Source organism: Oratosquilla oratoria, chromosome 34 (assembly GCF_046742065.1).
Source record: "Oratosquilla oratoria isolate Oo_2021 chromosome 34, ASM4674206v1, whole genome shotgun sequence".
Taxonomy (NCBI): domain Eukaryota; kingdom Metazoa; phylum Arthropoda; class Malacostraca; order Stomatopoda; family Squillidae; genus Oratosquilla; species Oratosquilla oratoria.
The window spans coordinates 30,614,709-30,629,636 of NC_134810.1; the positions used below are offsets into that span (position 1 = coordinate 30,614,709).

The following is a 14,928-nucleotide window of genomic DNA, read 5'->3' on the forward strand; positions in this document are numbered from 1 at the left end:
TTTATCATAGGACAAGTCGTTCGTGATAATTACTCCCAAATCTTTTTCAGATCCTATTTTCTTTACTTCCTTGGTTCCAACTGTATATTTTCCTGATATTCTGTTTTTGCTTTTTCCAAACTCCATTATGCTAACTTCTTAGTATTAAAGTCCACTTCCCATTTCTGACTCCAGTTCCATACCTTATTTACGTCTTCTTGCAGTGCTTCACAGTCCTTATAATTTTCTACTTTCCTTAACAGTTTGGCATCATCAGCAAAGAAGCTCATGTAACAGTTCACGTCCTCATCCATGTCATTCATATAGATAGCAAACATTATTGGTGCCAGTACAGATCCTTATGGTACTCCACTGATCACAATAACATGCAGCCCATCTGTGGCTGCATGTTATTGTGGCAAAGAAGCATGCTGTTGATACTTTAGAGTCTATATGGGGTGCCCCTATGGACCAGAGCCACACATCATTTGGTCTGTGATAGAGGAAAACTCTGTTCATAGAGAAATGATGACACTTTTATACTACGACTGTCCCTATGTTATGCTGTCCTCCAACCCCTTGTTACTGTCCTGTACGATTTCTCTGAATATTCATTTCCTTTTTCGCCTACATACCCTGTGGTTGGGGCAAAAAAATACTGCCACCAAGTACAGGTATTTCCACTTGGATCATAAGAAGCCAGAAAAACGGACGGGGATTGAGACTTGGCATCCTTCTCCTTGTAGCCCCACAGGGGACATTCCTAAAAAAAGTAAAGGCATAAGAGGGTCTAGGAGTTTTCCAACCAGCACCCTAAGGTTTGGGTCTTTTAATGTGCATGGATGTGGTACAGATGAGAGTAAAAGGGAAGAGATAGGTAGTATGTTTGTGAGAAGAAAGGTAAATGTGTTGGCTTTGAGTTAAACTAAGTTGAGAGGGAAGGGCGAGTGTAAGTGGGAGGTTATCAGGAGTGAAGAGAGGGCGAGGGAGGGAAGGGGTGGCTATACTAGTAAATGAAGAGATAGGTAAATGTGTAGTGAAGTGGAAGGAGGTTTCCTCAAGGATAATGTGGATGAAGGTGAAACTGGGAAAGGAGAAGTAGGTTTTTGTAAGTGCATATGGGCCTGGTAGTGAGAAGAGTGTAGAAGAAAAGGAGGCTTTTTGGATAGATTTAAATGAGTGCATAAAGGGATTAGGGAGAAATGTCAATGTAGTAGTACTGGGAGACCTTAATGCTAGGGTAGGAAATTAACCAATTGACGGAGTGGTTGGGAAATGTGAATTCCAGGAAAGAATCGTAGTATAGAGTTGATGGCGGATATGTGTCTAGAGAGTTAATGATAGCAAATACAGTGTTTCAGAAGAAAGTCAAGTATAAGTACACATGGGAGAGGGTGGTGGATGGAAGGGTGGTAGTTAGAGCATTAATGGACTATGTAGTGGTAGATAGGAGTATAATAGGAAGAGTTAAGGATGTACATGTGCTAAGGGGAGAGGGTGGGGGAATATCAGATAATTTTTTGGTGGAAGGTAAGTTGAGAGTGGAGGATAGATGGAGAAAGAGGAAAAGGACAAAAGTTAGGGAGGTGCTTGGAGTGAACTCTTTAAATGAGAAGGAAAAGGAGTACAAGAAGAAGCTGAGAGAGGAGTGGGAGTAAAGGATAGAGTAGAGGTAGGTGTGGAGGAGTGATGGGGATGGTTCAAGGAGGGAGTCACAAAGTGTGCAAAGATGGTGTGTGGAACAAGAAGGATAGGAGGAAATAGAAGGAAGGGTAGTGAATGGTGGGATGAGGAAACAAAGAAGGTTGTAGAAGAGAAGATGCGAGCTTTCAGACTGGTTACAAAATAGGACGAGGGAGTCATATGAGAGGTACAAAGGAAAGAAAAGAGAAGTAAAGCAAAAAAGGTAAAGGAGGCAAAGAGGAGAGCAGATGTGAAATGGGGTAAGAGTATGACAGAAAATTTTACATACATACATACATATACCAAGGCTTTTTCCCCCTTACAAGGGAGGTAGCCAAAAAGGGAAAGGCATAAAAACACTCCCACCCATTTCATCCCTACATACACTCCACACCCCTCCCACCCTCCCTCTCATCTGAGCACCTCCTGGAGGCGAATCAAGTAGAGAAGAAAACGTAAAAGATGCAGATGGAGAGATGATATTGGAAGAGAAGGCAGTGAGAGGAAGATGGGCAGAGTATTTTAGGGAGTTGCTTAATGTGAAGGAGGATATGGAGGGAAAGATAGCTGCAGTGGGAAATGCTAAGAAAATGACTGTGATGAGTGATGAAAATGGAGGAGAAATAAGGAAGGATTAAGTGAAGGCAGTTGTTAAGATGATGAAAGCAGATATGGCACCTGGTCTGGATGGATGCCATGCAGAACGTCTAAAAAAAAAAAGGAGGTAAAGTGGTACAGTGATGGTGGACTGGCTGGTGAGGTTATTTAATGTTTGCTGGAGAGAGGGTAGAGTGCTGGAGGACTGGAGGAGTGCCTGTATAGCTCCACTTTACAAGGGAAAAGGGGACAAGTGTGAATGTAGTAGTTTCAGAGGGATTAGCTTGTTAAGTGTAGTTGGGAAGGCTTATGGGAGGATCTTGATTGAGAGGATTAGGAGAGGAACAGAGGGAGTAATTAGTGAGGAACAGTGTGGATTTAGGATGGGTAGAGGTTGTATAGATCAGATTTTTGTGGTAAGACAGATATGTGAGAAAGCTATAGGAAAAGGGAAGGATGTTTTTTTGGCTTTTATGGATCTGGAAAAGGCTTATGACAGGGTAGAAAGGAAGGCACTGTGGGAGGTTTTGCGGATATACGGGATAGGAGGAAAGCTTCTAGGAGCTGTCAAGAGTTTTTACGAGAGTAGTAGTGAATGTGTCAGGATTAGAAATGGAGAGAGTGAGTGGTTGGAGGTAAAGGTGGGACTTCATCAGGGATGCGTTATGTCACCCTGGCTGTTCAACTTGTACATGGATGGGGTGGTGCAAGAGGTAAATGCAAGGGTGGTGGGTCAGGGATTGGAGATGGTTAAAGAAAATGGAGAAAAATGGGAGGTGAGGCAGCTGTTGTTTGCAGACGACACTGCACTTGTGGCAGGATCGGAGGAGGGATTGAGGAATTTGTTGACAGAGTTTGGGAGTGTGAAAGAAGAAAACTGAAGATAAATGTGGGTAAAAGTAAGGTGATGACATGTACAAGGGGTGAAAGTAGCAGTAGACTGGAAGTGAGCATTAAGGGAGAGCGACTGGAGGAAATGGATAGTTTTAGATACTTGGGTGCATATGTTGCAGGAAAAGGTGGAGTGAAGGTGGAGGTAGAATGTAGATTGAGAGAAGCGAGTAAATGCCTTGGTGGATTAAAAAGTGTAATGAGGAATAGACATTTGGGAATGGATGCTAAGAGGAGGTTATATGAAGGAGCGATTGTGCCTACAGCACTGTATGGGGCAGAAACATGGAACATAAGAGAGGAAGAGAGAAGGAGTTTGAATGTGTTTGAGATGAGGTGTCTGAGAAGTATGTTGGGGGATACTAGGCTAGATAGAGTGAGAAATATGCTAGAAGATACAAGGCATTCATTAAATGAGATACTAATGGGCGGAGGTAACCTGGAAAGGGAGTTAGGAGATAGGGTTGATGAAAGAGTATTAGGATGGTTTGGACACATGGAAAGAATGAGTGAAGAAAGACTAGTAAAAGAGGTATGGAAGGCAGATGTGGAGGGAGTGAACATGAGGGGACGTCCTAGGATGACATGGATGGATGGGGTGAAGGGGGTTTTGGGGAAGAGGGTAATGTCTGTTGAGGAAGGACAGGAGAGGACAGAAGATAGGGGTGAATGGAGAATGGTTATATATGGATGATGCTGTGATGCATGAGGTGGAATGGGCGGGGGGATGGGGGGTGAGGTAGTATGTGCGAGCAAAATTTGACGCAGTTCAAAGATATTTCTCCCCGTCCTCTCCTTTTATGCATGGGGGGACGGAGAGGGGGGGTTGCCAATTTAATGAAGCGGCCTTGCTATGGAAGTGTTGTGACTTGCGACACTGCCTCTGACCCAGGGGAGTGGACAAGGTGCAGGGATGACCCGTCATCCAGGAGGTGCTAAGATAAGAGGGAGGGTGGAGGGGAGTGGAGTGTATTTAGGGATGGAATGGGTGGGAATGATTTTATGCCTTTTCCTTTTTGGCTACCTCCCTTGCAAGGGGGAAAACCCTTGGTATATGTATTATTTATATTATAATTTTTATCTTTCTTTAATTTATTTATCATTATTACATTTTTTCCCGCATCCGACCAAGTTATGGACCAAAAGGTCTCCTGTCGGCATGCTTTGCCTTTGTAATCTTTTGTAAGCTAAATTCACATTAAAAAGAGCAAAGGTAATGTAGAACTGATCATGTTAAAAGTCAAAGACAAGGAGATGAAAAGTAGAAAGTTTGTGGTGATTTATGCTCCCAAAAACGAACGCTTGGAAAGAGAACAAGCATATGAATATGCTAGAAGATACAAGGCATTCATTAAATGAGATACTAATGGGCGGAGGTAACCTGGTAATTATGGGGGGCTTTAACTGCAAAGAAATTTGTTGGGAGGACATGACAGTGAAAGGCAGAGAAGACTTGAGGGATAATGTATTACTGGACATGACCATGAAATATACAATGACACAGTGGGTCAGTGAAACACCAGATACAGAAATAAAGAGGAGCCGTTGAGACTAGATTTAATATTTACAACAGAACATGAAATTGTAAATAAAATTCAATACAAGACACCAATTGGAAAGAGTGACCATATACTTATTGAGACTGAACTAAAGGAAGAAATATACATGGAGAGAAATGAAAAGCATAGAAAAGGAAGATTGATATACAACAAAACAGATTTTGGAAAACTAAAGAAATTCCTTCAGAATGCAAATTGGGAAAAAAATTTCCATAGAAGACACAAAAGTACATGTAACAAAGGCTTTTTTCCCCCTTACACGGGAAGCAGCCAAAAAAGAAAAAGGCATAGAAATCACTCCCACCCATTTCATTTCCCATATATTCCACTCCCCTCCACCCTCCTCCCTATCTTAGCACCTCCTGGATGATGGGTCATCCCTGCATCCCGTCCACTGCCCTGGGTCAGAAGCAGTGTCGCAAGACATAGTACATCCACGGCAAGGCCGCTTCATAAATTCGGCGAACCCCCTCTCCGTCCCCTCGTGTAGAAAAAGGAGAAGACGGGGAGAAATCCCTTCGGGCTGCGTCAAATTTTTTCTCATACATAATTCCTCACCCCCCATCCCCCACCCACTCCCCCTCATGCATCACAGCCTCATTTATACACAACCCTTCTCCATTCACCCCTATCTTCTGTCCTCTCCCGTCCTTCCTCTACAAAGACAAAAATGGAAGAGAAATGGGATATCTTGATGGATAATTACAATGAAGGAGTGAATAGGCACGTACCAAGACAGAAGCTAGAGTGTACATTAAATGCTGGTTCAATAGAAGATGCAGTGAGGCAAAAGATAGAAGAGACAGAGCTTGTTAAAAGATGGAGAAAAAAAAAATATATATATATATATATATATATATATATATATATATATATAAGACAGAAATGAGTACCGTATATTTCCGTGTATAAGACGAGGTACAAAATTAGAGGATTTTTTTTTTAATTTATCTCATATTGGTAGTATAAGACGACTGCAAAATTACAAAAGCATCAGTGTATCAAACCTTTCGTACAAAAAGAATTGTTTTGATTACGTTTATCAGCTGTTTTTTCCGCTTTTTCTCTTTTCTTTCTCATTACTTAACTGTATCCTTATACCAGATAAATTACTTACTGTATCCTTATAAATTCAAAATAATTGAAATAAAGCAAACCATGTATCATGATTTTCTGAGAACACACGTCAACTAACAAAAATAATTTGTTTACTTTCCTGGTTCGATGTAGCTCACTCCACTGCACACAACGGCCAGGTGGCATGAGAAATGAACGCAGTTTGTTGGTCTAGGATATGTTTAGGAGTCATATAACAGCGAATTCTAAAACACGGTTGGCACGAAGATGATTTATTGTATGAAAGTGATGACGAAGCCAAAGTCGACTCACCGGAACCGGACTGGGATCCCTACGATGATGGCATATTTGAGGAATCTTGTGATATGTTCGAACAACTTTTCGAAACAGTGATAATTGTGACGAGTTTGAAGGGTTTTATATAAATAAATAAAGAAATAAAGTTTTATAATGTTTTAAGTTTTAAATGTAATGTAATGTAATTTTATTGAAAATAAAGGTTTTAGAAATACAGGTAGTCGTCGACTTACGACCGAGTTCGGTTCCGACAGACAGGTCGTAAGTCGATCTGGACGCAAGTCGGACTTTATATATATATACAGTATATATTACCCTTTAAATATTATTTTTGTTACTGTATACATGTATATTCTATATTATATTTAGCATACTGAAATAATCTTAGCATCTTTGAACTATGTTGTATAGTATTTTTTAAACCTTTTTTATAATTCTATCTGATTTTCTTTGAGAAACGTAGCATACTGAATAAAATCCTATTATCTTTGACCTATGATATTTAATACTGTATTTTTTAAAATTTTTATTATTCTATCATCAGACTTTCTTTAGAAAACGTATGCATACTGAATAAAATCTTGTCAACTTTGAGCTACGTTGTTTAATATTCATTATTCTTTTTATAATTGTCGTTAGGAAACGTAGCCTAGGTCTACGCATACTGAATAAAGTCCTGTCATCTTCGACCTACAAATACTTTTTTGTTGGTTAAATTAAAATCATTGTACTGTATAGTTTACATCTTATTAATTGCAAAACATTAAAAATACTAAATGCAAGGCAAAATTAGGAAAAAAATAATTTCAAAACACATTCTTTTCGTTTACGTACTGTACCGAAAATATTGTTATCGACAACAGACTAGGCTTAAACAAAGTTTACTGTTACATTTCATTAAGTGCAAAACAAAAATACATAATGCAAGGCAAAATTAGGAAAAAAATATTTCAAAACATTCTTTTCGTTTACGTACTGTACCAAAAATATTGCAAAACATAAAAATACAAAATGCTGTACCGAACATATTGTTATCGACAACAGACTAGGCATAAAAAAGTTTTACTGTTACATTTTATTAATTGCAAAACATATTAAAATATAAAATCCAAGGCAAAATTAAGATCCTCTCTTTGTCTTTTAAAATTATCGACACTGTAGAATGTGATAACTGAAGTTCACGTGCTATCACATTAACTTTCTTCCCTCCTTCATAACGTTTTATCACTTTCATTTTTGTGTCAAGATCAATAACCTTTCTTTGTTTCTTGGCAGGCTTGGAAATATCGAAAGATAATTTTCTTTTAGACATCTTCATGGGGGTTTGAAGCACAAAAAAATTAAAGATATAATCCTTGTCATGAATGAAGTCAGAAATACCACATGCTCCTGAATGAGAGGGAAGCTGACGCTGCCGGTAACCTGCCAAAACTATCGTACTCGCGTCTCACGGCGTGCAAAGTAATTGTACTGCACTGCCAGGCATAACATTGCAATTCTATTACTCTATTAAATGTAAAATATTATTGCACTATCTCGTGGTCGTAAAGTCGATCAATTGTAAGTCGCATAGGTCCTAAGTCGATGACTACCTGTACGTTTGATGTGTAATATTGATGATGATTAGAAATTAAGTTTTATAATTTTATAATTTTTTAATTTTCTATGTTTTAAATGCAACTACTGTAATATATTTTTATGGATAAATAAACGTTTTATGTACTGTAATCCAAAATTGTTATTTTCAGTCTTAGAAATTACTGTAAAGTTAGCGAAAGAAAATGGTTGCTATGAACGCAACCAATGCTCGATGTTTACATTTTTTTCAGCTGTGTCAAATGTGTTTACATATAGTTAAAAGTACCGTAATTTCCTTAATATAGAATTATTCCTCGAATTTATTAACAATTGCCATTTACTATAAAGATATGACTAATATATAAGGTAAATATGGTTTAATTACCTTTATTACCAGTTCTTATCATAATGTGAATCATTTCCTGTGTATCGGTGGTTATCGGCAGGCTAGCCTACCAAGTCATCTCACGTAGAATTCAAGGTCTGATTTTTATAATGGTAGTATAAGACGACCCCTAATTTTAAGGGTTGAATTTTTGGATTTTAGGGTTGTCTTATACGTGGAAATATACGGTATGTAAAAGTGCGAAGAGAGGAAAAATGGAACTATGAAAAAGACATTATAGATAAATGCAAAGAGCAACCCAAACTATTCTATAGATATGTGAATGGTAAACTTAAAAATAAACAGGAAATGGTGAAACTATGCCAAGGAAATATAGAATACACAGAAGTCATGAATAATTTCTTCATGTCTGTTTTCACTAGAGAGAAGGCACAATATTGGGACGAAGGAAATAAAGTGCGATCTCCCCCCATGAGCGAGATTATAAAAAAAAAAAAAAAAAAAAAAAAAAAAAAAAAATCGCATGGCCCACACGGAATTACAAACTGGATACTAAAAGAATGCAAAGAAGAACTAATGAACAAAATTCATAAGTAATTATCTCAAATGACTTGTCCTATGATAAACAAATAAACAAAATTGTCAAGAGAATCCTATTACCTGCAAAGATCAATGAAAGTGGCATTTACATACTTGGATGAAGAAAACATTAAAAAATATTAGTCACACTGATAAGGGCTAGACTAGAATATGCGGTGACATTGTGGTCACCCAGTACCAAAATAAAGAAAATAGAAATAATCCAGAGAGCAACCACAAAAATGGCTCCTGCACTTTCAAACTTGTTATATGAAGAGACTGGCTAAATTGGAGTTACCCACTCTGGAGCGAAGAGGAGAGAGAGGCGACCTACTGACCATTTATAGAATCATGAAGGGCACAGAAATATTCTTTAGAGAGGACTTGTTAAACTGGGACAAGAGAAACATAAGAGGACATGGAAAGAACTTAAAACTTAAAAAACATTGTTATAGAAGAGATCCGAGGAAGAACAGTTTTCCACATAGAGTGGTGGACACTTGGAACGAACTGGAAAAAAAATAGTGTGTGCAAAACCCATTCATGAATATAAGAGCAAACTAGACACTGCGAGATACAAAGGTGGGACACCACGAGAGTAGCTCCCCTTCCCGTAAAATACAACTAGGTAAATATGCAAAAATACCTGCTTCTGGAAGTTTTGATCCATCTGCTTCTCAGTCCTCTTTCTCTCTCTTTCTTCTTCAGTAAGAGCAAAACTAACAAGGAGGTTCAGGGGAGGTTTCCCATGTACATTTTCAATTATCTTCAAAGCTTCTCTGTGAGAGAAAAAATAAAATAAAATAAAATAAAAATATATTATATATATATATATATATATATATATATATATATATATATATATATATATACACACACACACACACCAATTGGAAAGTGACAATATACTCATTGACACTGAACTAAAGGAAGAAATAGACATGGAGAGAAATGAAAAGCATAGGAAAAGAAGATTGATGTACAACAGAACAGACTTAGCAAAACTAAAGAAATTCTTCCAGAATGCAAACTGGGAAAAATTTTACATGGAAGAGACAAAAGTGGAAGAGAAATGGGATATCTTGATGGATAATTACAATGAAGGGGTGAATAGGCACATACCAAGACAGAAGCTAGAGAGAGTGTACATTAAATGCTGGTTCAACAAAAGATGCAGTGAGGCAAAAGATAGAAGGGACAGAGCTTGGAAAAGATGGAGAAAAGATAAAAAACCTGGAAAATGGCAAGTTTATAAACTATAGAAATGAGTATGTTAAAGTGAGAAGAGGAAAAAAGGAACCATGAAGAGCAACCCAAGCTATTCTATCGATACGTGAATGGTAAACTTAAAAACAAACAGGATATGGTGAAACTATGCCAAGGGAATATAGAATACACAGAAGAATTAGAAATGGCCGAAGTCATGAATAATCACTTCAAAACTGTCTTCACTAGAGAGAAAGCACAATATTGGGACGAAGGAAATGAAAGGTGATCTCCCCCATGAGCGAGATAACAATAACACAAAAAGAACATCTATCAAAGCTTGACATCAGGAAATCACATGGCCTGGATGGAATGACAAATTGGATTCTAAAAGAATGCAAAGAAGAACGGACAAAATACATAACATACTAAGTTTCTCACTTAAAGAAGGAAAAATACCAAAAGACGAAGAACCAGCAAAAGATGCTTGGAAGAAAGCAGAATAGAGGGGGGAAAAAGCCTTGGTATATGTATGTATGTAAAAACAGAATATCAAGAGATTATAAAATGGGTGAAGAGGTCAAAAAAGTAAACTCGGAAAAGACATGACACTGGACAAGCATATTAATAAAATAGTTGGAGAACCCTACAATTCATTGAGGCCAATAAAAGTGGCATTTGTCTATTTGGACAAGGAAATGATCAAAATTTTGACTCCACTAATAAGACCAAAACTCAAGTACGCAGCAACACTATGGACACCCAGTACCAAAAATAATATAAAAAAAATTAGAAAGAATACAAAGAGCAACAACAAAACTGGCACCATCTCTTTCTAAAATGACATATGAACAAAGACTGTCCAAATTACAATTACCAACTCTGGAACATGGGAAAGAGGAGACCTACTAACTATCTATAGAATTATGAAAGGAATGGAAATCTTAGATAAGAATGATTTATTGAAACGAGACAATGGAAAAACAAGAGGACATGAAAAGGAACTCAAAAAAGATAATTACAGAAGAGATCTTAAAAAAGCTTCCCACACAGTGATAGATACTTGGAACAAATTAGACAAAGAAACAGTGTGTGCAAACACTATTCAAGCTTTTAAGAAAAAAATTGATGCTAAAAGATACAAAGATGGGTCACCACGAGCATAGCTCCCTTCCCGTATAATACAACTAGGTAAATACTTAAAGAAATAAAAATACCAAATGACTGGAAAATGCCAACATTGTACCAATATATAAAGGAGGAAAAAAGGAAGAACAAACTAATCACAGACTGGTCTCCCTAACAAGCACTGTAGCCAAAATTTGTGAGATTATCAAGAATAGATGGGTAAAACACCTGGAAGAAAATAATATAATAAATTCTAGATAATTTGGATTCAGACAGGAAAAATTATGTACCAGAAATTTAATCTGTTTTTACTCAAGACTAACAGATACAATACAAGGAAGGGATGGATGGGCCAATTGTGCTTTCCTAGACTTACTATGATAAGTCTAGGAAAGTCAACAAAGTACCACACAAAAAATTATTAAAAAACAGGAAAACATAGGGGGGATACAAGGCAACCTACTAAACTGGATAGAAGAGTTCCTGAATGGTAGAAAAGTATTCAGGTTGGAAGGAGGTAATTAGTGGAGTCCTGAAAGGATCTGTATTGGCTCCAATAATGTTTGCTATTTGTGTGAATGACATGGATGATGATGTAGAATGTTACACGAGCTTCTTTGAAGACTATGCTAAATTGAGAAAAGTGAAAACCGAAACAGACTGTAAATCACTACAGAGAAAACCTTAAAGTTTGGAAATGGAGTCAGAAGTGGTGGACTTCAACATTAAGAAATGTAGCATAATGGAGTTCAGAAAAAAATCTGGACAATATACAACAGGAACTAATGAGGTAAAGAAAGTGGGATCTGAAAAAGATCTGGGAGTAATTACCTCAAATGGTCCTCTGATAAACAAACAAAATTGTCGGAGAATCCTATAACTTACTAAGATCAACAAAAGTGGCGTTTACCTATTTGGATGAAGAAATAATTTGAAAAATATTAGTCACATTAATAAGGCCTAGACTGGAGTATGCTGCAACATCATGGTCATCCAGTACCAAAAAGAATATAAAGAAAATTGAAAGAAATACAGAGCAACCACAATAACAGCCCCAGCAGTCATATGAAGAAAGACTGGCTAAATTGAAATTACACACTTCGGAACAAAGAGGAGAGAGAGGCAACCTACTGATCCATCTATAGAATCATGAAATGGCATGATCTAATTGATTATTTATGAAAATTTGGCTAAAAGGCCAGGCGCTGGAGCCGGTAGGACATTCAGCGCATATCATATACAAATTAATAAAATAAAACAGTAAAAGCAATAAGCACTCACAAAAACACATCAAATCAGGATACACACACACATGCAATCATACATACAATTTTAAATTTCATAAAACAAATTGATGCCTTTTAAAAACTTTAAAACAAAATCCACATGAGCACCCTCCCCTAAAACTTCAAGAGATAAATTTATTAAAAAGTTTGCCCTGCGCCTATTTGAGTATGCAGGGCACTGAATTAAAATATGTTTAATTGTAAAAACAACTTGGCAAGAGAGGCATTGTGGGGCCAGCCTTTCTGCTCCACTTGCCATAAAAAATTTATGGGTAATGTAGGAATGGCCAATTCTTACATACATATACCAAGGCTTTTTCCCCCTTACAAGGGAGGTAGCCAAAGAGGAAAAGGCATAAAATAATTCCCACCCATTCCATCTCTGAATACACTCCAAACCCCTCCACCCTCCCTCTTATCTTAGCACCTCCTGGATGACGGGTCATCCCTGCACCTTGTACACTGCCCTGGGTCAGAGGCAGTGTCACAAGTCACAACACTTCCATAGCAAGGCCGCTTCATTAAATTGGCAACCCCCCCTCTCCGTCCCCCCATGCATAAAAGGAGAAGACGGGGAGAAATCCCTTTGGGCTGCGTCAAATTTTGCTCACACATACTACCTCACCCCCCATCCCCCCGCCCATTCCACCTCATGCATCACAACATCATCCATATACAACCATTCTCCATTCACCCGTCTTCTGTCCTCTCCCATCCTTCCTCTACAGACATTCCACTCTTCCCCAAAGCCCCCTTCACCCCATCAATCCACCTCATCCAATTTTTAACCTTGTTTAAACAAAACTTGATCTCCTGTCCAAAGAATGAGACTTGCAAGGGCTCACCGAAGGGTGAATCTCTTTTAACTTGTAACTACCATCCACCCTTGTCCATTGTTCCTGCCAATACTTCATTGCATAACAATGAATTACTTGCTTGAAGTCTATATGTAGGATTTTAGTGTCTTATGTGACTGAGCCTAGCAGCAGCTTTGGCTGCAACATCGGCCTGCTCATTTCCAGTGACACCCACATGGGACGGCACCCAGCAAAATTTTACTTTTATTTTCTTCCAGCTGTTAACCCCTTGAGTACTGGATGTGTGTTTTGTGACACCTGCGTGTCACGGCTGAGTGCACCCGCCAGGAACCAAGCGTGCTCCCCGTGACACGCATGTGTCACAACTATAAGCTGTGTGTATTGAGGGCTCTCAAGGCCTCGGTTTCTGGGTTATTTCTACCCACGTGGTGGCAAGTGTCTGTGTTTACAAACATAAGGCTACAGCCATTCGTGGGACAGTTTGAAACATTTGTTTACATAAGGTTGACGGGTCGGTAAAGAAGGGGTTAATAAGAATCAACCAGTCCTGTATTTCTTGGACTAAATAGTGAAGAGGTAATAATTTACTTAGAGAGGATAGAATGCTCATAGAGTCTGTAAAAATAACAACGCTCTTATTAGATGAAACAGAATTAAAAACAAATTTCAGGGCATAGTAGACTACCAGCAGTTCAGCAGTAAAAACAGAGCTAGATGTAGGCAACTTCCTCTTTAAAACTGTGCTATCATACACAACGGCACATTCAACACCATCTTGGGATTTTGATCCATCAGTATAAATAAAAACTGAATCAGCATGTACTGATAAGTGTTCTATAAATTCACTCCTTAGCTCTACAGCAGTTCCATTTTTCTTGTTTTTAAATGGTCAAATTACAATGGGAGATCGGTTCCAAGGAGGGAATTTGGGAGGCTTAACCTCAGCAATTGTAAAAGGAACAAGTCCTACCTTCTCTGCCCCAACTTCACATCTCACTTCTAAAGGTTTCGGCAAAGTACCTTTTCTTTCCATAATAACATGGAGCCAATACCCCATCTGGGGTATTGGCTGCATGTTATTGTGGCAAAGTAGCATGCTGTTGATACTTTAGGGTCTATATGGGGCGCCTCTGTGGACCAGAGCCAGACATCATTTGGTCTGTGATAGAGGAAAACTCTGTTCATATAGAAATGATGACACTTTTATACTATGACTGTCCCTCCGTTATGCTGTCCCCCAACCCCTTGTTACTGTCCTGTACAATTTCCCTGAATATTAATTTCCTTTTTCGCCTACCTACCCTGTGGTGGGGGCAAAAGAATACTGCCACCAAGTATTTCCACTTGGATCATAAGAGGCCAGAAAAAAGGGACAGGGATTAGGATCAGGCATCCTTCTCCCTGTAGCCCCACAGGGGACATTCCTAAAAAAAGTAAAGGCATAAGAGTCTAGGAGTTTTCCAACCAGCACCCTAAGGTTTGGGTCTTTTAATGTGCATGGATGTGGTACAGATAAGAGTAAAAGGGAAGAGATAGGTAGTATGTTTGTGAGAAGAAAGATGGATGTGCTGGCTTTGAGTGAAACTAAGTTGAGAGGGAAGGGCGAGTGTAAGTTTTGGGAGTGTAAGTGGGAGGTTATCAGGAGTGAAGAGAAGATGACGGAGAGAAGGGGTGGCTACACTCGTAAGTGAAGAGATAGGTAAATGTGTAGTGGAGTGGAAGGAGGTTTCCTCAAGGATAATGGGGATGAAGGTGAAACTGGGAAAGGAGATGTGGGTTTTTGTAAGTGCATATGGGCCTGGCAGTGAAGAGTGTAGAAGAAAGGGAGGCTTTTTAGTTAGATTTCAATGAGTGCATAAAGGGATTAGGGAGAAATGTCAATGTAATAGTACTTGGAGACCTTA

General features: G+C 38.4%; 1 protein-coding gene across 8 annotated transcripts in view; it reads right to left on the minus strand.

Moving 5' to 3' along the window:
• LOC143018159 (uncharacterized) overlaps positions 1-14,928 on the minus strand; it is a 276,494-nt gene that overhangs the window by 191,557 nt on the left and 70,009 nt on the right. For all 8 annotated transcript variants that reach the window (XM_076173309.1, XM_076173306.1, XM_076173308.1 and 5 more), the window contains one exon: positions 9,233-9,365. In XM_076173309.1, coding sequence (XP_076029424.1) covers positions 9,233-9,365 — 133 coding nt within the window. The remainder of the gene's footprint in view (positions 1-9,232; positions 9,366-14,928) is intronic.